A 21,400-nucleotide genomic window follows, 5' to 3' on the forward strand; every position below is an offset into this window, starting at 1 on the left:
CTAGTTGTTCTGGCCTACACCATAATACCAAAATTATAACCAGGTTGGTTATTCCTCATTGTACTTAAGAATGGACCTACTCGTTTTAATTTTATAACCCAGCCTGATATTCTTATAAGAGAAAAACAGGTGTAAAAAGAGCATTTTAAAGATAACTTTACCGCAGGCTATTGAGTATTGAGCTTGGTCCTGCGAATGATCAAGTTTATACCAGTAAAGAAATGATAGTTTCGTGAAAATTCCGGCTTTTAATACCCTAATGCCTCTTTTGCTGCGGCTTTAATTTTTGCTCCCCAAGTTTAGTTTGAAAAATATCTATTATACTTTTTTACAAAAAGGGCTGTGTATGTTCCATGCACTACAAGTCCATCTTTTCTGTGACCAGTTGGAAGGTTGCATGGAACACAAAACTTCTTCTGTTAGATGAAGATGAAGCAGATGAAGTTAACATTATGCATTAATTTGAAAAATTCTATTATTTATTTAGCCCCCTTCTATTTAGCAAATTAGGCAAATTCAATCAGTTAAAATAGAATTTATACAGATTGCATTTAAACCGCTCACGAAACAAAAAACATAAAAACTTCATATTTTGTTAGGATTCACATAATGCTAAGCATATGCTTAAAATGACCAAATTTAAGCCTACGGATGCTTTTAAAAAATGTATGCATGGAAGGCTCAAAATTTACACAGTGAACGCAAATCTAAAAAACCTTTTAAAAGTATTAGTTCAATTTATTTAAATATGAAACCAGTTAAACATTAATCCAGGCGTTTTTTTACAACTTACGCCATATTAAATTTAAACTATTGTACAATAAATACAATGAGAGTTTTCAAGCAGTAAAATTCCAACACTGATAAGAAATTATACTTCATTCGCAAATTATTACTGCTCACTATATTAAAAAACATAGCTATTTCCATATTTACAAATCCGTGCAAAAACCATTTCACACTTTAGAGATTTATATTGCTAAAAGGCAAATTCGCTATTTGGACGCATTGTAATCTTTCATTTCTCTTAAATACCGTTCTTTATCTTCCGCAGCTAACTTTTCGTATGGAATTTTATCTGCTGCAGCTAAGTTTCTCCAAGCCTCGCCTATCTTCGATGCAACTTCCGTTATACTTAAATCGCTAAATTCTTCCCTTATTTTCGGTCGTTTATCTGCAGCAAAATGGAAATATGCAGAGCTAAAAAGGAAAAACATATGTACACAACAAAAATTAAAAAGTTTAACCTTAAAAGACCCAAAACGCACCAGTAGCAGTAATTGCAGGATTAAAGATATGATAAAAAGTGCTTTCAATCTATATTCAAACAATTGCATACATGGAATCACAGTCCAGAAATGGAGGTAAACAAAGCAAGCGGACAAGTTACCCCCATAAACACAGTACTACGATTGATTTCTTAAAATTTAGCAGAAACAAAATAAAATACTATTTAATGGTATATTTTTTTAATAAATTTGAATTTTTTTACTCGCACATAGTGGAGTTACATGATCACAGGCAAATATTTCATTATACCCCCACCCCAATGTGTTCATAGTCTAAGAGGTTAATATCATTAAAATATTTGTACAGGTTTTTAATTCAGTTAAAATATTTACATTAAGACACACAAAACACTGATCAATACATGTTGAACATAAAGTTTTAAATTTAATGCAAATAAAAACATTGCCTGTTATCAGGAGTGAGGATGGGGAAAGGGCAAGATGATGAAACACTGTAGACAACAAAAAGAGAAATAGAAAATCTGTCAAAAACACGAAGTTCTCCTAAAAGTGGATCGAATCACACTTAGGCTAGAGATTTACTTAAATTTTCATAAATTAAATTTAAATTTTCATAAGATTGAGGTTTTTGAGGTTCATTTTCTTATTTAAGATTTATATATGGCCTAGAAAACGTGAAAATAAAAGACTATTAAAACTAATACAAAGCCTTAGGTGGCTGGGAAGCTAGCAACAGATGGGTAAACAAAATGTATACAAACAGAAAAATGTACGAAAAGTAGTTTTGAAAGAAACTGCTATCTTGTTAGAACATGAATGGTGTTCTTAGAAGTTTCGCAAAGCAAAAAAAAAAGGGAACAGTTAAGAAACTTTGCTTTCTATTCTATTGACATGTTTAGCACAAAGTAGTTTCGATTAAAGGAGATTATTTAGGCTAAATGTATCCTTATATTGACTAAACATTTTATATAAGTTAAAAGTTATATTCCCTGATTCTCTTTAATGTTAAAAGCAGCTTTTAGCTTCACCTGGGGCTATTTGGTGCCAATGGTAAGGGGTAGGGGTCTGGCCTATGTGGAAATTGACAGTAAGGAAAAACTTAAGTTAGAAAGATAGAAGAAAAATATAGGCTTCTGCCACCTATTTAGGAAGAATAACTTTTTTTTTAGCTATCACAAAATGGATTAATTTACATTTGTAAAATGAAGCTCGAATTGAAAGTGTCAGAGCTTTCAATTGCTTTGGAATCAAAGTTTATTTAATGCTCATTTTAACGATTTTCCCCTAATTAAGCAACAAAGGCCTTGTCAACTTTATTTTGGTTTAGATTGCAAAAAATGATATTCTAAAATAAAATAGAGCTTTCTTGTGTTATATTATAACAACTATGAAGAAATCCTGTCCAAATCTTTCTCAAAAAAATTTTTACTCTGCCGATCAATCAGAAGTTAAGTTGTTTTTAAAGATGGTCTCTGGATGCAAGGGCTTACACACAACTTTGTATGGTGGATGTTCGTAATTTTCAAAAAAATTACAAAAAAGCAAATACTTGATGGGAAAATGTGGAATAAGTCCTGCACTCATCTTTGGATGAACAACAATCAAATTTCTGTGTTTGTATACATGTGACATAGATACTGTGCAGTTTCTTTCCCAGGGATTTTTGTTTTCTCTTATATACTAGTGGAATGTATTGTATGCCGGTCCAGCAAATTAATGAATATATATAATAATAAATAATAAAAATAATTTGCCACATAGCTCTACAAAGTTGTGTGGACAGGAAACTTGAGACCTTCCTTCTGCCTAAACATTTTGAAAGCATCTAGCTACCTACAAATTTGACCATGGCCCCATTATTGACATGTCATATCAACACCAGAGCTCTTTGTTTAGATAACTATATATGAATAGTATGGTGGGTAACTATAACTACAGCTTTAACAACAAACACAAAAATTAAAACATCTCATGTAGCTTACACATTTCTCTTTGGTGCGTTAGGATCTTTTTCCTTCTTTTTCTTTCTCTTTTTTTGCCTATCATCATCAGAATCACTATCACTTGGAGGTATATAACTCTCCATTTCTTTCTCGTGACGTTTTCTGTCAGTGTCCGATATCTTATAGAATGGGGCTTTATCATCTTCAGTCATCTCCTTCCATTTCGCCCCACACAATTTTGACATTTCAGCAAATGGTATTGATTCACCTTTTTTATCATATTCCTTTTTCTCATGCTCTGTAAAACATATATATGCAGATTTCACGCCTTTAGGCTTGTTGGGATCCTTCCTTTTAGGCATGTTGAGATTATAAAAAAAAATTATATCTCTTTGTGGCCTGCTCGAACGTAATGTTGAATGAGGTTAGATTATTTTGGCGCTTCCCCAAAACCTGTTGCTATAAACCAATGAATAAGCTCACTGACACGTGGTCTTATTTTAGTGTACTAGCCAACCCAGATTTCTCGCAGGTTCGACTGCCAGAACGCTCCGCCACACCACAAAACGCAATAAAACTGTAATGTTATACCTTCCTGATGGTAAGTCTAAGTTCTTACGTCTATATGTTTCTCAAAACTTTGTTTCCGTTTAATGCAAACTTAACAGTTACGCACGTACATAATTTCGTACAGTTCTGTATCAGAACAGGCGACCTTGTGTTTTATTATCGCGCGTTTAACTGTTACTCTAGAAAGCCGAATAATGTTGCTTTATTCATTTAGGGGCTGTTCATATGGAGGCGGGCTGGCTCGGCTAGCGGGGTGATTTTCATTTCGTGTTCATATGAAGTTTTTTACATCTCGGCCAGCCGGGATGGAAAAGTTGAGTACATTTCACAAAAGATTCATAAACAATGAAGACAAAAGAATATATTTCGAACTTTAAATAATTGATAATTTTTTTAAATTTATTTTTAATTTCATCTCGCATAGGAGGGCTGGCTCGCCTGTCATATGAACACATTTTTATTTTTATATGCGTTTCTTAAGAACAGCGAGATCCCGCCTGACTGAGATTTCGGTACAAACAAGCGAGATCTCGGCAAGTCGGGCTGGCTCGGTTATCATGTGAACACATTTTTATTTTTTCATGTGTTTCTTAATAGCAGCGAGATCCCGCTCAGCCGAGCCAGCCCGGTCAACCAAGCCAGCCCGCCTCCATATGAACAGCCCCTTAAATGGAATGTTACACTGTGGTGTAGCACTGTTTTGACGAAGAAGAAGAAGAAGAAGAAGAAGAAGAAGAAGAAGAAGAAGAAGAAGAAGAAGAAGAAGAAGAAGAAGAAGAAGAAGAAGAAGAAGAAGAAGAAGAAGAAGAAGAAGAAGAAGAAGAAGAAGAAGAAGAAGAAGAAGAAGAAGAAGAAGAAGAAGAAGAAGAAGAAGAAGAAGAAGAAGAAGAAGAAGAAGAAGAAGAAGAAGAAGAAAAAGAAGAAAAAGAAGAAAAAGAAGAAGAAGAAGCAAGAAAAACTGATCGATTTACATGATTTTTCGAATTGCATGAGTTCGATAAATAAAAATAGGTGTTTTCTTATAAGGATTTTAAGTAAACTCGGACGCGACAGGAGAATTCGTTCGATTTATATGACTTTTTCGAATTATAGGAGTTCAAATTACATGGGTTCAACTGTATTAAATACTTCTTTTTAATTTTGTATATAATAGAAAGAAACAGGTGATTCCAGCATAACAATGAAAAATGCTCATTACGTTGCGGAAAGTTTGGAATCAATCCAAACTTGCCGCAGCTTCATGCTGAAAACCGAAAGTGAGTATACGTCAATTAGCGGCTACTATATATAGTGGAAACGCGCCGCGTCGCAAAAATTTTTTCAGTGTGAATTTAGCATAAGTTGGAAAGCCTTCCCGTGAAAACCTTCCTAATTGTACTTTTCTTTTGTTTATGTATCCGGTATATACAGATACAGGCTTGATTGTACAATCTTCAACCTCATCCCCAGGGTCTTGTGGCCCCTGCGCCGTTATTACGGTTATTACTATCAACTTATCAACAAGGCAAAATGCCCTGGGAACGAGGTTGTACAATCTCACGTTTGCAAGAGCTTGCTATGGTAGCGAAAGAGTAATTGATTACAAATTATATGCCTTTCTTTAGTTTTCTCTTCCTTTAAAAATAAATATGAACAAATAAATTAATTAATGTATAAATAACAAAATAAACAATAAAAAAATTATACACAATAATAACAAATAAATAAACCTATTTGTCTATTGCTTCATTGTAGCATTTTTACATTTTTCTGTAGATATTGCATCGTAACCAACAATCATTTTTACAGTACGAATTTCAAATATAGTTTGTTTCAACTTTTCGTCGCACAACTTTTTTAACTTAACGTATATGATTTTGCGATATACAGCCTGACAATGGCATGCATTTTCAGTGGCATTCAACAAATCTAGGTGGTACATTCTACGAGGAATACGATCATTATCATATTCTTCTCTAAACTTTATTGGACATGCCACAGAGTTATCGGAGGGCTTTTTGTAATCTAGCACTTCTGTTTGCCCAAGAGTTCCATTCTCATACTCCACTATCAATCGATTATGTAAGGAATCGTGAAAATCCTTTCTCACTTCGCCAAGGGAATTATATTTACATTTTCGCATTGGCCATGCTTCCAATTGCTAAAAAGAGAAACAAATTATATGTAATTTTAGCATTCAGTAACAAGGAAATACCTGGTAATATTTTCTAAGAACAGACATTTAATTTTCACTTTCCTCCTCAATGTTTTAGGTCAGTAACCGTACCGAGGGAATCAGTGCTCGAATTTCAGAATGAGCTACATGAAACAAGTGACCCACAAACAAGTGGGTGACCCATCCCACAAACATGTTTGAAACATATTAAAACAGAGAACTGGGAATTTCGAAACGGTAAAAGAAATGGCATTGTTTTAATAATTTGTTTTAACAATTTTGACCTTAGTCTAGTGAACTAAACTCATCACTTTTTTACCTCTTTGTTATTCCTGATGAGAGAAATAAAAAAGAGCGTAAAAAATACAGGGCAATAGCGAAAGCAAGGAAGAAAAACAGGTATCCTTTTAACTTAGGAAAACCAGACGAGTTCGAAAGACTCGTGTAAACTAACTTAAATATTCGGAGATCCTTGCTGGACGATTTTACCGGTTAACTTCGTGTCTCTAAGTTTTTTTAAAATGTAAAAAACTAAAAATCCTCGAAACAGCGTTGTTTGCCTGTCCTGAATTGTCAGGCTAATAAAAAAATACAATTCTACCTGTGCGAAGAATACTACGAAGCAACATATGATAATTTTCAACTCAACCATCCTGATTGACAACGCGGCTTAATTGAGATGTCTATTGCTGCTATTCCGTTGTCTTTATAGAGCTTGTTATGATTATGTAATTTAAATGACCTACGGTGTGTACGTCAACAGATTATTACAAATTCTTCTTTGATTACATCTTCATGATTATCCTTGTTTGCATAAACTTTTTAATAGAAGTGCTAATTCCCAGTTTTGGTGCCAGCCTTTCTTCACGAATAAGACCACTTTATATGTTTATTTTACATTGATACGAGTGAAGGAGATTTTATAAAACAAAAGTTGAGTATCAAGCTGGGATGGTATTTTTAAAATAGTTCTATAATAGTCTGATACGACACGGTGTCAGTGGTTGAGAATTTCTTTCATGAGTGAAATCAACTAGGTCTGTAAAACAGCGGAGTAAAAGAAAATTACAAAAAAGCTTATAAGATTTATAGTATAGTAACCTACGTATTAATTAATGTTTGTTTTTATTTATTTTCGTTGATGCTATCATGTTGTTTACTTTAAGATATTTTGTAGTCAGTAAATGAGTTTGATTACCCATAGTTACCCATAAAATTATAAAAGGTATTAAAGAAAATAGTTTCATATCAAAATTTCAGCAAACACGTGCCGTCGGGGAGTTATTCAAACTTTTCGAATTTCCCTGTGTCAGCAGAATTTCATTTGTATTTGCGTTTGAGGAGGTTTCGTTACAACGTGCCTTATCGAAAGTGAAAGCTAATAAACGCTTTTTATGTTAGAAACAGAATCCTTTACATGGGTAGACGGATGCCTAATTGATTTTCGGTTATTTAGTTAGAGTTCAAAATAGATAAGAAAACCGAAACGTCATTGCTACAAAAATGACTTCACATCAAAAAGGTTCCTTATGAGAAGTATAAAATAAACCCTTTCTTCTTCATTTTTTTTAAATCAAATCCTTTTTGTTGAAAAAGATTGATTTATTAATTACCATTAATGCTTCAGGAAGAATATTGGCTTTAACTTTTCTGTGATAACTCGAAGAAGATTTGCCAGTCATCATGGAGTTCCACTTTTGCCGCGCAAACTGCACTCTGTTTTTAGAAAAGGGATTTTGTTTTTGTTGCTAACATAACAATCGTTTTAAAAAATGTATATAATCCATATAAAACTTTCGATCGCGATAGAAAGAATTTGTCGTTTTGAACTTATAATAGAGAAAATTAAACGCTTTATTAGGAAAAAAACGGATTTTTAAACCATTTTGTATATGTGTCGTTTGATGCAAACCTAGAAAGTACTTTAAACCATAGTCACATAGTTTCTTGCGACTATGATTTAAACATAGAGATATTATTATACTAGTCGTTAGCCCGTGGAAAAATCCACGGGTTCGCCCGTCCTTTTTATACCACATTGCGTGCGTCTCGCTACCTGTGCAGCTAAGCTACCATTTTGCGTGACAGACGGACGGACGGACGGACGGACGGACGGACGGACGGACGTATACGGGTATTATAACATAGATGTCTATGATTAAACATTTTAAAAAACGTCGTACGTTTCAAACCCATAAAGCAAGCTACAATAAATTATACTTTAAAAATGAGGCCACTACACATTTTAACGAGAAACCAAGCAAACGGCTAACTAATAAAGGTTTCTAAAATTCCCACATCATTTCACTAAAAAGCTTTTTTATTAAGTTTGTTAATTTTGAGGGAGTCTATAAGAGGGAACTTTAACACAGCAAAGAGACTTTTATCCACATATATACAAGAAAAAAGAAATAATGCATTTTCGTCTTTTATACATAATTTAAAATGATGTGAGTTCCGTTGTTTGTCAGGATAACCTGCTCGATGTTCGTCTACGATTTCTATTGATTGATGCGAGGCATGTGTAAAAAAAATTCTTACTTTTACATTTTACAAGTTTCTTTATTTTTTGGAAACGGTCTAATATTATACATTCCATTTTTATTAGCCAGATGTTATAAATTGTGTTTTATTTAAGAACTAGAAGGGACTTTTTGCTTAAGTTAAGAATAATCTATAAATCAGATCGAATTGCTTAACCTTTTCCCTCAACTTGATCACAGTTTCAGACAACAGTTGAAGAGGTACACCAATGACGTATCGAGAGTGACTAATCTTTCCAGCTACTGAAGTCATACAGGTCATAAAGGTCAGTCATAGAGGTAACCTGGTGTTTGACACACAGTGTTGGCATATACAGAACTAGTCTGTAATAACTTTCATCCCACGTGGAAACAAAACAAATTACAATTAAGAACGGATTTGAAGCATACGAATAATTGGAGCTAAGGTGTCATTCAAAAGGGAAAGGTTGAGCTGCGTGTATCAAACTGTTTTCCCGCGCTACTCATTGGTGTGTAAACATTGCGAAAAGTGGGGATGGGTTTAAAAAGTTAAAGAAGCATTATATATTTGACCCAAAAAGAGAAAACTGTGCGAGCATCATTTTTTAATTAAGTATGTATAAGTATGAAGCAACTTCACAATGTATGTTCAGTTAGTACAAATTGCTCCTCTGTTTTATTAATTTAAAAGTACCCATTTATCACAGTGTGTTGGAGGCAGAAAATTTCTCAAAACGGCGGTACTACAGAAAACCGGCGGGCTTTAAACTCGTGGAGACGAGGGCCGAAAATTCGGCCTTCCGTTGAAATAAAAGAAGAAAATAAACATTCACATTTTGTTTCGTTTTGTTGACATAGAAACATCTGATCGCATGCTCTTTTCTCCCTTTCTGCTGATGTATGAAGATTATTTTTACCTATTTTCTATAAGTTGGAATTTATGGTTTTTTACAAATCTTTAGCTGGTTTTAGAAGTTTCACAGATTTTTGAAATTAAAGGCGCAATACACCTTTACGATAATTCAGGAAAACTAACACTCCATCGCAGCTTATTTAGCGATCGGAGGAGGTAGTTAAACATCACACTTTTATAAGAGTTTATTAATGAGAAAAGACGTTTTTTTCCTGTACTACTTGCTGACTTAGTCAGCTTTGCTTAGGTCAAATTTCATAGAATTTGCATGGCGGATATAAAAGTTGTATATACATGTGAACGTGCCCACCAACCAAACTCGTTTCCAATCGACTAGAACAAGGTTCGGGGCGAGAGTGTTCAGGTAGCTTATTTTGTCCATGATAGCGTAATTAGGACATCATAGCCTATCCATGCGCCATCTTTTTTTAAATCAAAATAGTCTATTTCGGCGGTTTTTTAAAACACATCGGAAAAAATGTTGTGCGCATGCGGATTAGCAGCAAAACAAATTAAAAGCAATATCTTCAAAACGTACCATAACATTTTGGAAAATAATACTTCTACATCTGAGGGAGGTTTGTTAGATCATATTTAACCTTAAAGATCGGTGTGACCACGGACCAAAAGGATGTAATAAGCAAATTTAATGTTGATAGACTAGTTAGGAGATAAATTTCGCCTAATTTGTCTATCATAGCCTATTTAGTTGGAATAGTCTAATTTGCAGTTGTCCCTAACTGTGAAAAGTACACATAAGTTGCATCTATATAATAATACGCCAGTTTTCTTTGAAGTAACCGAAAAATGCATTTCTAATATGTTAAATTTTCTGACGTTACGGCGCGACGTCAATAACACTACTTTAACGTCAATATCCTATATTAAATTACTGAAACAATTACAATGCACTTAGAACTTTGAGGCCAGATAACTTGGAAACGAGGTTGTGACATCAATGATTTTTCACTGCGTGGGTAACTAGGGACCACCTATGACCAATTTAGGTAAGTTTCTCAAACTTGGGTCCTCAATTCTGTTTTGAAATAAACAGGTTAATGACGTCATCAAAAAACATTTCACAATATTTCTGTAATCGTTTGTCAAAAGTACACAATCCTATACATTTTCTTCATCAGCATTTGAAGCTCTACAGAATAAAAGCTAGGTGTTTTTTGAAATTTTTGAGAAAATAATAATTGTGTATTGTGTATCTTTGCAGATGTTAAAAAAATTGAAGTTATGGTTCTCTTTTCCATTATACCCCTGGCTAAGTGGATTTTTCCATGGGCCTTATTTTGACTAGTTTTATATAATTTTCCGGCCCTTAAAATTAGATTTTTTTTACATCGGCAATAAAGCTGTAATGTCATACCTTCATGATGGTGAACTTTGTTGACTTAATAGTTTACTCCCAACTGAGTTTTTATGTTTCGAGATGAATTCACTAGGTTTGGGCATCATTAGGTTGTATATCGCAGAAGTTGCCGGTGACATGCTTTGAGAATGCTTGTCGCAGGCACAGTTTAACATGAAGCAAAATTGTACAGGAGTCTCAATTGCTAGAACCTTCGCAGAACATCTCTCTTTACAAAACCGAGGGGAGGGCTGACTTATTGCCTGCTGTGTGGTGTGGGAGAGAGAACTTCTGGACTTCTTTTTAATATGATCTTCCATTTGTTTCAATTATTATTATGTTAGTGATAATGGCCTAATTTACTGAAAATCAAGTGTAGTTATTCTTCAGTCGCAATGAGTGGGAGTAGAATAAACAAAAATGGAGCTAAATGAATATTTAGCTCATGTTAATTGTGGTGACTTCAGTATACCTTCTAGCTGTTTTTATAATGATGGATACCACTCTGGCTCTGACCTAGTACTGTACCTCTAATAAGGTTAAGAATAAGGCACTTCTGATTCAGTTAATAGGTAGCCATGTTGGATTATATCTGCTTAGAGCATTGTCTCAGTTGCCCCAGGTCAACATGCATCTGTTTTGCCTCGCTTAATAATACAAGTCAATAAATACATGACACATGGGTCAGTCCAATTTTAGCCATAAAGAACTGAGGTTGTTGAAGATTAAAGCTCACATGCGCACAGCTGAACAGTGGGCCTCTATGGGCAAGGAAGCGCTCCTTCTACTGGCAAACTCCTTAAACATCCACACCAGAGGGAAATCTCTTCTAAATATTGTTGAGCTTTTGATGGCTCATTTTACCAGTGCAACACGTATTGGAGATAGCGACCTTCCCCAGCAACACGTGGTCACTGAATTATCCTCTGACGATGCCGACATCAGCAATGCCTCTGGTGAGGAAATTCCTTTGCACAAAACCATACCTTCGTCTAAAGTTCACAAAGCCTCGACTAAACGAGTCCTGTTCAAACGAAAAAATACTACTTTTGACAATTTAAAAAAGGACCTATTTGATTTTGTCCGCACGGAAATTCGTAGCCAAGTAGAGGCTAACCAATTAAACCATTTGAATTCAACTGCCCCAACCACGTCTTTGGGGCACCATTACACTGCGCCATCTTTGTTGTCCTCGCGCTCTTGTGTTCGGCCCGCCGGCTCTTTGGACCCAATTCTTGATCAAGATGGCGCGGATGCTGTTGCGGTTCCTCAGCCTACAGATGAAGCTGTGCGCATTGAGGCCCCTTTGTTGTCTTCCCACTGTTCTGTACCTTCGCTGCCCGCCGTACCTAAGGCTGTTTTGGAGAAAATTAAGCGTTTGGAGTATGTTAATTTGGAACTACTCCTCCCACCATCCTTAAATTCGTCGTTTGTCCCCGATGACGAGGGTGAGTACGACCTCAATGTCAGAACTGCAGATGGAGTCCCCCGACTCTCGCTAAGCAGGAATGTCTCGGGTAGGTCTCGGATTAAGGACTTTGCCTCCTGGTGCCTTGCATGGAGCAACTATCTACGTTGCCTTATTTATTTTTATCCCCATCTTGCCACACAGCTGGTCACCTATCAAACTCTAGTCACCCAGTTTGCCAACCAATACGTCTTCTCCGCTGTGTGTGCCTTCGACAAACTGCATCGGCTGCAGTTAGCTAATGATTCTCTGCGGAGATGGGACCAACTTGACGATTTGCTCGTTACGCAACACTTGAGAGGGGCTCCATTGTTAACTAAGTCATACACCTCCTCCACCTCCACAAGAACTTCTTACGCATGTTTTAGTTGTGGTCAGCAAGGACATTTTGCTACGAATTGCCCCCGGTCTTCCAGTACAGGTGGGTTAGGCCCCGCGTTTCGGAATGCTTCCCAGCATCTTCCCGCAAGCAGCTTCCACCAGGTTCGATTTCCATCAACTCCCAGGGTGTGCTGGCGGTTCAATAGAGGCATGTCATGTTCCAATCCATGTCCCTTTCCACACAAGTGCCCCCATTGCTCTAAAAACCACCCAGGGCACCGTTGCTCATTTAGGCCCTCTCAGCCAGGTACCCAATAATTTTTTTCCGATTAAGTCCTTTGTTTTCACTCCTGTAAATGTCTTATTATTGGGCAATTTATTAGTTTCACATCCCAATCGGGTCTTAGTCAACTTTATCCTTTCTGGCTTTAGCCATGGGTTTAAACTTGGGTACCAACATGGACAACTTTTCCCATCAACTTCCAACAACAAATCCTCTATGGTACATGCAAGCAAAGTCGATGAAGCTATTTTAAAGGAGTTGAATAGAGGGCATACCGTAGGCCCTTTTGATTGTCCTCCTCTTCCTAGTTTTCATTGCTCCCCTTTGGGTGCAGCGCCTAAAAAAGATGGTTCCATCCGGGTAATTTTAGACCTCTCATCACCACAAGGATTCTCGGTTAACGATGGCATTTCTAAGGACTCTTATTCAGTTACATATTCATCATTTGACGAGGCCATTGATATGGTACGTGAACTCGGCAGAGACTGCTTTCTTGCCAAACTTGATATCAAACATGCCTTCCGGTTATGCCCAGTTCACCCGGATGACTGGTACCTCCTTGGTTACAAATGGCAGGGAAGATATTTTTTTGATGTTGTTCTTCCCTTCGGTGGACGGTCGTCACCGTTTACTTTTAATCACTTTGCGGACCTACTTCACTGGATTCTTCAGTACCTTGCTTCCATTCGGCAGCTACTTCATTATCTCGATGACTTTATTACAGGTAATTCCTCAAAAGCCGCCTGCCAAAATATCATCAATTTAATCCAGCAGGTCTTTAACTGCCTAGGAGTTCCTTTAGCACCGAAAAAAATTGTTGGTCCATCTCGCGTCCTGACCTATTTAGGCATTGAAATTGATACCAGTGAATTCGTTATACGTTTACCTCAGGACAAATTTGATGCTATTTTGTCCTTGTTAAGAGTGTGGAAAGGAAAGAAAAAATGCACAAAAAAGGAGCTACTATCACTCATAGGATTGTTGTCTTTTGCATGCAAAGTTGTCAAATCTGGTCGCATTTTTCTGCGCCGGTTAATTGACCTTTCTACTACTGTAAGTAGCCTTTACCATCACATTTCCGTTACATCGGAATCCCGCAAGGACATTGAGTGGTGGCTGAATTTTTTACCCAGTTGGAACGGGATGGCGGTCATCCAAACATCATTCCTCACATCAGAAAGTTTAAACATGTTTACAGATGCTTCCATGAGTGGTTTAGGCGGTTTTTACAATGGGAAATGGTTTTCCATCCCTTTTTCCAACACCAACAATTACAGCATTACCTTTCTTGAGTTGCTTGCGGTTGTTATAGCGGTACATTCGTGGGGTGAGAAGTGGTCTGATACCCAGGTTATCATTTTTACAGACAACGAGGCCATTGTCCGCATATGGAGTACTGGTTCGTGCAAATGTGAGCACATCATGAAACTTGTTCGCTTGTTGTTTTATTTTACAGCAAATCACAACATAAATTTGCTGATGCGCCACATTTGTGGCACTTCTAACATTTATGCAGACCTACTTTCGCGTTTACAGGTCGCAAAGTTCAAAGAGCAGTGCCCATACGCCGAAGAGCTTCCTACTCCTATCCCCTCGTCAATCTCCGAATGCTTAGTGTGACAATGAATTACCTCTTCGATGCTGCTTTATCACCAAACACCAGACTTACCTACCGTTCTGGACTTTCATCCTACAGAATGTTTTGCCACCACGCCTCTATCCGGATGTTTCCGCTCATTGAATCCCACCTTCAGCTCTATGTCACTTTTATGTCAACGCGGGTCAAATATGCTACTATTAAGGTGTACTTGTGTGGGATACAGTACCAAAGTCTAATCTGTGGATTTTCCGAAAAGATATCTGACATGGGAAAATTGTACTACGTAATGAGGGGTATTCGGCGAACTGAGAATGTTGTAAGCCGCCAGAGACTGCCAATCATGCCCTCCCACCTACACGAAATGCTAAGATTTATCAACAATTCATGTTTTTCATTTTGTGACAAAGCTATGTGGCGATGCCTTATTTTGTTTGCCTTTTTTGGTCTGTTAAGAGTTTCGGAATATGTTTGCCCCTCCAAAACCTATTTTGATCCCAATATTCACTTGTCCCCATCCGAGTTTAGCTTCTCACCTTGCAACAATACTCTTTATATGACTATCAAAAGTTCTAAAACCGATCCCTTTAGGAAAACATTTCAAATTAGGTTTGGGAGGATTAAGGGTGATTTGTGTCCTGTCAAAGCTTTCTCTCAATTTCTTGTGTACAGAGGTACTCATCAGGGTCCTTGGTTTGTTCTCTCCAACGGCGAATTTGTTACTAGGAAGTTAGTTTCTGCCTTTGTAAAAATTAGTGTAAATGGGCCCAATCTCAATACGCATAGCTTCAGGATTGGTGGGGCCTCTGCCGCAGCATCTTGCGGTATTCCAGACTCTGCCATTAAGATCTTAGGCAGGTGGTCCAGCGACTGTTATCGTCGATATATCCATCTTCTCAATAAAGTGTTAACACAGTGGTGTTCTAAAATGGCCAACCTCAATGACGTGCCTAAGTTGTGGGACATTCGATCCATTTAAATTTACAGAGTGATCTTTGTTATTTATTGTATTATAATTACTAGACTAGGTCCTGTGGTTACATACACAATTCGTGTTGTAATATGGATTTTATATATGTCAAGTATTATGACTTTGTGTTTATTTTGGCCATAGACTGTTATTTGCTTTTTATAGCTATTGTACAGTTTTACGTGTATCTAGGCTCCTTTGTATGTATGTATGTTGTTGACGCATATAAGCCGGTACTCTTAATGACTGACTTTTTCCTCCAATACCCACACTAATTTGGGGAAATTTGGGGATGTCGGGCTTCCTACGTCAGCCATATAACATTTGGACAGATGCGTGTGTGAGGCTTGTGTATCTTATTATTACTTGATATTATTATCACTTATTATCATTACGGTGAGGCACACCCTTTTATGAATCCGGATATTATTATTATGTGGTAGCACACGCTGGGCCAATACTGGACCAGCTTGTGCATTCCACCTTTAGCTCATGATTATTGATAACACATGTTTATTGGGTGCAGAAGACACCATATGTGATTATCGGTTTATAGTGAAGTGCAGTGTACCTTCATGATTGAAGTGGAAGAGAAACAATATCCTTCATGCATGAGAATAAATTATTAAATAAGTATATAATTAATAAACTAAATAATTAATCATTAATTACAAGTGACAAGTAAATGTATATATTATTAGTTGTGAAATGTACCTCGTGAATAGAGGATATGAGTATGTTATTCATGCATGAAGAGATCTGGGTCATGCCTTGGAAACCGTTCACAATATTATGATCCATGAGGACATAAGCTTGTGAGGGGCAACCAAAACGTGCATACTCTTAGGAAATTACCCTCTTTGCCTTGGGCAAGCATTTTGGTGTGATTACCTTGTTATGATTACTAGCAGCATGCGTTATCTGTCCTGCCTTACTTATTTATTTTCTTACCCGGCATCCCAATCCATTCCCCAAATTTACAAATTGCGTTCCATGCGGATGATGTTGTATACCAAAATGTGCCATAATACAATATTCTCGATTAATAAGTGTGTTTTTACTGAGTAACCAAGACAATTAACCTAAATTGTTGTTATTTAAGAATTTCACAACAAAATTACGTAGGCATTTTTTTGCTGACGCAACTACGGTATCTTTGTATTTTACTTTGGCAATTACGTCGGCAGTGGTGCATGTCGGACTTTGAACCCTAAGTACTTAGAAACAAAGCATATAAGTGAAATTTGTGGGACAAACATAGCAAATATTTAGTTTAAATAAAATGTTGTCTTTTTATATAATTTTTATTTATGATAACCTGAAAATATATAGTCTTTTTGAAAAACAGTTACCATAAAAATCTAGTATCTAGTATTTTTAGTATTTTGGTTATATAGTATATGTTTATTTTATTTTCTAAAAAATAACCAGTCAATCATTATCTGACGTCATGAAAAATTTTTAGTAACACTTCAAAGTCAATAGAATCACAATATTTTAAATGCTTAACAATGGGATGTTCAGCAAGTACAAGAAGGAATGCAGTAGCTAAAGATCAACCTGTCTCTCATAACAGAGGAATAATTGCTCCACAAGAACAAAAACTGATGGAAACAGAGCAAAGAGAAGCTTCAGGTAAAGGGGTTTAAATTGTGTCACCAACCATGTAAAAGATCACATTGGATAATGTACAGTCAGAAAACAAACAGAGAAGCAAAATGTTCAATTTTTAAGATTTCCATCAAAACTTTCCCCATTTAATAGAAAAATTACAATAATCCATTGATATACGTGTCAGGATACATTATGCTATTTTTTTATGCAGGAAAATATGAAAAGCTGTCAAAGAAACACAGCAATGAATGCAAGATTAAAAAGCAAATGGAGGAAAAACAGATCAAAAATAAATCGAAACACAAAACTACTCCAGTAAAAGTAAGAAGAGGGTCATTGTCTTCGATTTCATCTTCTTCCTCTGAAGAAGATGATTATTCTCCAAGTGTAGATATGAAGAAAATAGAAGCACAAAATTCTCATGCTGTTGTAACGATTCCAATTGCAAGCAACGTTTTGACACAAGGTAATAGTTCTTCTGTATAGTCCAATAAAATATTGTCATGGAAAATTAAAAAGAGTATATTTCGTTTGACAAACTTTGACCAATTGGAAAGTTTAATATTTCATGGATATTCAGTATCATAATTTCGTTATTTTAAAATAATTGGATTTTGTAAAAGGGGTAAAACAGAGCATTTGTTTATGCAAAGTTATTGATGTAAACCTTTTATCCCTGTAAAATTAATTTTTTTGAGTAAACCATTTAACATCATAATTTTTAAAAAGCAATTCATTATAAATTGTACTTATCCATGAATATCCAATCCATCAATGTCCCTATACAATAAATACCCAATTCTCCTAAGTAATTATATTTCGTTTTGTTACTTATATTAAAAGCTAAATTACAAATAAATTTAAAGCCAAATAAAATGAGAAAAATATGGTATAGATATTTTGTTTTCTAACTTTAGTTTTCCTACCAATTTTTTCATCTAAAATTTTATTAAACACCGCAAGGTATTTGTATACCAAGAACATATGATAAAGCAGTGCCTTCTGCTATCACGACCACCTGTTCAAGATGTGCACTTATCTTAGACTAATACATGTGTTCCTCATTTGCTACTCTATAAGACGAGCACCTGCCGTTACTAACAACAACTATTTTTTATCCCTCAGACAAGATAATACCTGTGTAAGACGACCATTTTTTTTCTTTTTATAAACAAAATAACAAACGTCCTCTTACTTTTCTACCGCAAGCAGAAGAGCGATTACATTTACATTTCAGTTTGCATAACTTGGAGATCACAGTGCTTGCATAATTTTAAATAATTTCTTGCATTTCAAAAGTTGTAGTGAAGACTAAAAGGAAAACAAAATCTGTCCGAGACGGCTATGTCAGAGGTTGGCCGTATTTCTGAGTATGTTTAAAACGTCCACTTTTTTAATTCCTGAGAGTGGCTTTTCTAAACAGTTTGACAGTGAAAACAACTTTTCTAGATGAGTGTCTTGACACAGTTTACCCACATCAAGAAACTCTTGAGGAAATAACCAAATCACACGAAGAACCTACTGAAATACGCGAAGAAACTATCGAAACACATAAAGAAGCTAACGAAACACGCGAAGATACTATCGAAACGCATGAAGAAGCTAACGAAACACGCGAAGAAACTATCGAAACGCACGAAGAACCTACTGAAACACGCAAAGAAACTATCGAAACACATGAAAATGCTAATCAAGGTTGGAAGATTTGCTTCTTTGATAAAAAAGAAGTTTGCTTCTTTGATAAAAAAATTGGGGGTTAAATGTTTATGCTAGATATGCGTTTTTATGTCATGAATTCGCCGTCAAAAGTTTACTTTTTTGCTATAAAATTTTGATTTTTTTTATTATTTTTACTTTTCTAATTAAAATGCCATTTCTAACTTCAATTCGCGCCGAAAATTTAAGCTCAGCCTTTTATTTAAACTCATTCTTTATATTCTTTATATATTGTAGAAATATTACCACCGATTTTTTCCCGCTGAAATTCTTAGTCTTTAAAACTTACTTTCCACTTTGAAACAACTCATAAAACATTAGTATTTAAGAAAAATATCTCTCTTTGCCTGATTTACATTTATAAGAGAGTAATGAGATAAAACAAACAAGATTAAACAAGCTACTTCCATGCAAATCCAATCACCACTTTAAAAAAGAGCTCCCGCGTAAAGAGGCAAACATCAAAATAACTTTGGCGTCTTTACCTTGCTCAGCGGCAAAATGATTGAAATTTTAATAAGGGGCTGATAGGGAAATCTTTTGTATATATCAACAAAGTGAGTAAAATTAAGGGATTTGACGTTTTTGCTCCATCCGAAATAAAAAACGCTAGAAACATAAACTGGGATACAGCGCTTGACCCTTTAATACAACTAACGCACCCCTAAGCAATGCATTAACGGATTGACATCAAAATCGGATTAAATGCGAAAAAAGTTTGAACGAAAAACTGTTTCAATATGGAGGAGTGACAGAAGTGGGGAAAAACGATCTTTAAGATTAAATTTTCTTTTGCAATACGTATTTGCGAAACAAATACTTTTTGTTCAATACTAATATGTTATGGAAATTTTAAGATTAACTTATATTTGTAATATTTCCATTTTTTTTCTAGCAGTAACATCAACCTCGACAGAATTATCTACAGTAACCGAATGTCAAGAGCCCCCAGAGAAAGCAATTACTATACAAGATATTAAAGAAGTAGTTGCGTTGGATGAAGTGGAAATAAACAATGGCGATGTTTTGGTTGCAGAGACTGGGGAGGAGACGAAATTTTATGACGAATTAGCTAGCAACCAGAAGGAAGAATGCATTCAGGAAGTAAACGATAAAGATATCGAAAGCATCGATCCGACGGATGCAATTGTAGAAGGAGAAGCAAGAGAACAAGCCGTTAAAAATGATCAGGACAAGCAAGAAGGTGGAGAAGCTACCAGCCGAGAACAGCATGTTGCATCTGCGAATGTAGACACAAGTTCAGTTGGTGAAAACGATCAAATTGTTGGAGAGAAAAATGATGAAGTGGTTATTTCTGAAAGTTTCTCTAATGTCGTGGGTGACCCCATTGAAAAAGTGAGTGAAATGAATGCTCCTGTTGACGCATCTGATGGTAACGTTAATAAAGAGCTATCTTCTGCTGTGGACCGCATTGAAAAAGTGAGTGAAATGAATGCTCCTGTTGACGCATCTGATGGTAACGTTAATAAAGAGCTATCTTATGCTGTGAGTGCGCACCAAGAAGACGAAACTGCCGAAGAATGCACACGAGAAAGAAACGAAGATGACACGAACGATGCTATGAAAGTAAATAAAGACGAGACGAATGGTTCGAATAAAAACATATCCGCATCATTAGAAGAAGGTCTGGAAATAAATACACGACCAACATCAAATTTAGAAGTTGCTGAAGATGGTGAAGTAGAAGAAGAAGCGTAAAGTTATACATTTATTTACAAAAATCTCCGCGTATTCTTATTTTAGACAACATGATTGTCTGAAAGTGGAAGCAATCAAAATTTGTATGCAAAAAACTTGATTGTCGTTTATTTGAAGACTGATTTTACCGAAAGACTTTAAAGACCAAGGGACCAAGTTACTTTATGTTTTTTGTCTGTTATAGTCTCATATTCACTTTTACTGAATAACTGATGTAATTTTAAACATCGGTACATTTTTCTGTTAATCTAGATATGGCGTCTGGTATAGTATTTGCTGTAAAGTTACCTAAGAACTATCTATCATATAATATCTAACCTACAAAGAAATAGGTTATTTTTTATTCTAGGGATCAAATATTTTCGCTGACTTTATGTTACGACGTTTTTTTATATATAATACAACGTGTAATTTTAATTGATATTATACAAATACATATATTTTATACTAAATATATATATATATATATATAGAGAGAGAGAGATGATTACTGCTTATAAAAATAATATTTATTTTAATATGTAATATAAAATGCATAATTTTTTAAATACATAATTTTTCTATGATCTATTTCAATGTGCATGTGCAATGTGCAGAAATGTAAGAGACAGATATTTAAATTAAAAGAAAAACTGCAATTTTATTAATGGAAAATATGTTGCTTTTCAGAGCAACATAGTTTATCTGTTGGTGTAAACCGGGTTCCGTACGACGACTCGCAAGCCGTAAAGGCCAAGATCACATTAACAGATAAGCGTTTAAATTTGTAAAGAATTATAAAATTCTAAATATTTGTATTTTTGGTCACAAATTTAATTATAATATATATAGTATAATTTTATTTAATAAATATGTAATTAGGCGAATCGGTTTAATGGATGTACATAATGGAAATTTGTGAATATTGAAAATATAATTCGTTTGAATATGAGTAAACATCGATTGTAATCCATTCATCCCTTTGCACCCAGTCCATAGGAAAATGCGATAAAAAAATTGAAGTGGTTTGAGATAAAGAGT

The 21,400-nt window shown here is 35.4% G+C and overlaps 5 protein-coding genes across 6 annotated transcripts; 3 read left to right on the plus strand and 2 right to left on the minus strand.

Moving 5' to 3' along the window:
- Positions 1-717: 717 nt before the first annotated feature.
- Positions 718-3,755, minus strand: LOC130655133 (high mobility group-T protein-like). Its single transcript, XM_057457833.1, has 2 exons — positions 3,233-3,755; positions 718-1,200 (listed from the first exon to the last, which is right to left on the minus strand). Exons 1-2 carry the CDS (start codon positions 3,553-3,555, stop codon positions 996-998), a joined length of 528 nt encoding a protein of 175 aa, XP_057313816.1. The 5' UTR covers positions 3,556-3,755; the 3' UTR covers positions 718-995.
- Positions 3,756-5,364: 1,609 nt separating this feature from the next.
- LOC130655134 (uncharacterized) lies at positions 5,365-6,621 on the minus strand. The gene is made up of 2 exons (XM_057457834.1): positions 6,520-6,621; positions 5,365-5,903 (listed from the first exon to the last, which is right to left on the minus strand). The coding sequence occupies exons 1-2, from the start codon at positions 6,568-6,570 to the stop codon at positions 5,481-5,483; spliced, it is 474 nt and encodes a 157-aa protein (XP_057313817.1). The 5' UTR covers positions 6,571-6,621; the 3' UTR covers positions 5,365-5,480.
- Positions 6,622-12,980: 6,359 nt separating this feature from the next.
- Positions 12,981-14,384, plus strand: LOC130653651 (uncharacterized). Its single transcript, XM_057456173.1, has one exon. It carries the CDS (start codon positions 12,981-12,983, stop codon positions 14,382-14,384), a length of 1,404 nt encoding a protein of 467 aa, XP_057312156.1.
- A 2-nt stretch (positions 14,385-14,386) lies between these two features.
- LOC130653652 (integrase/recombinase xerD homolog) lies at positions 14,387-15,910 on the plus strand. The gene is made up of 4 exons (XM_057456174.1): positions 14,387-15,219; positions 15,385-15,443; positions 15,497-15,564; positions 15,821-15,910. Exons 1-4 carry the CDS (start codon positions 14,387-14,389, stop codon positions 15,908-15,910), a joined length of 1,050 nt encoding a protein of 349 aa, XP_057312157.1.
- A 600-nt stretch (positions 15,911-16,510) lies between these two features.
- LOC130654354 (PH domain-containing protein DDB_G0275795-like) lies at positions 16,511-21,316 on the plus strand. Of its 2 annotated transcripts, none has more exons than XM_057456917.1 (4): positions 16,511-16,966; positions 17,157-17,411; positions 18,395-18,640; positions 19,560-21,316. In XM_057456917.1, the coding sequence occupies exons 1-4, from the start codon at positions 16,843-16,845 to the stop codon at positions 20,378-20,380; spliced, it is 1,446 nt and encodes a 481-aa protein (XP_057312900.1). In that variant the 5' UTR covers positions 16,511-16,842; the 3' UTR covers positions 20,381-21,316. The 2 variants fall into 2 exon arrangements, with proteins under 2 accessions (XP_057312900.1, XP_057312899.1); XM_057456916.1 differs by having other exon boundaries at positions 16,714-16,966; positions 19,557-21,316.
- Positions 21,317-21,400: the final 84 nt, after the last annotated feature.

The sequence above is a fragment of the Hydractinia symbiolongicarpus genome, chromosome 8, assembly GCF_029227915.1.
Source record: "Hydractinia symbiolongicarpus strain clone_291-10 chromosome 8, HSymV2.1, whole genome shotgun sequence".
NCBI lineage: Eukaryota > Metazoa > Cnidaria > Hydrozoa > Anthoathecata > Hydractiniidae > Hydractinia > Hydractinia symbiolongicarpus.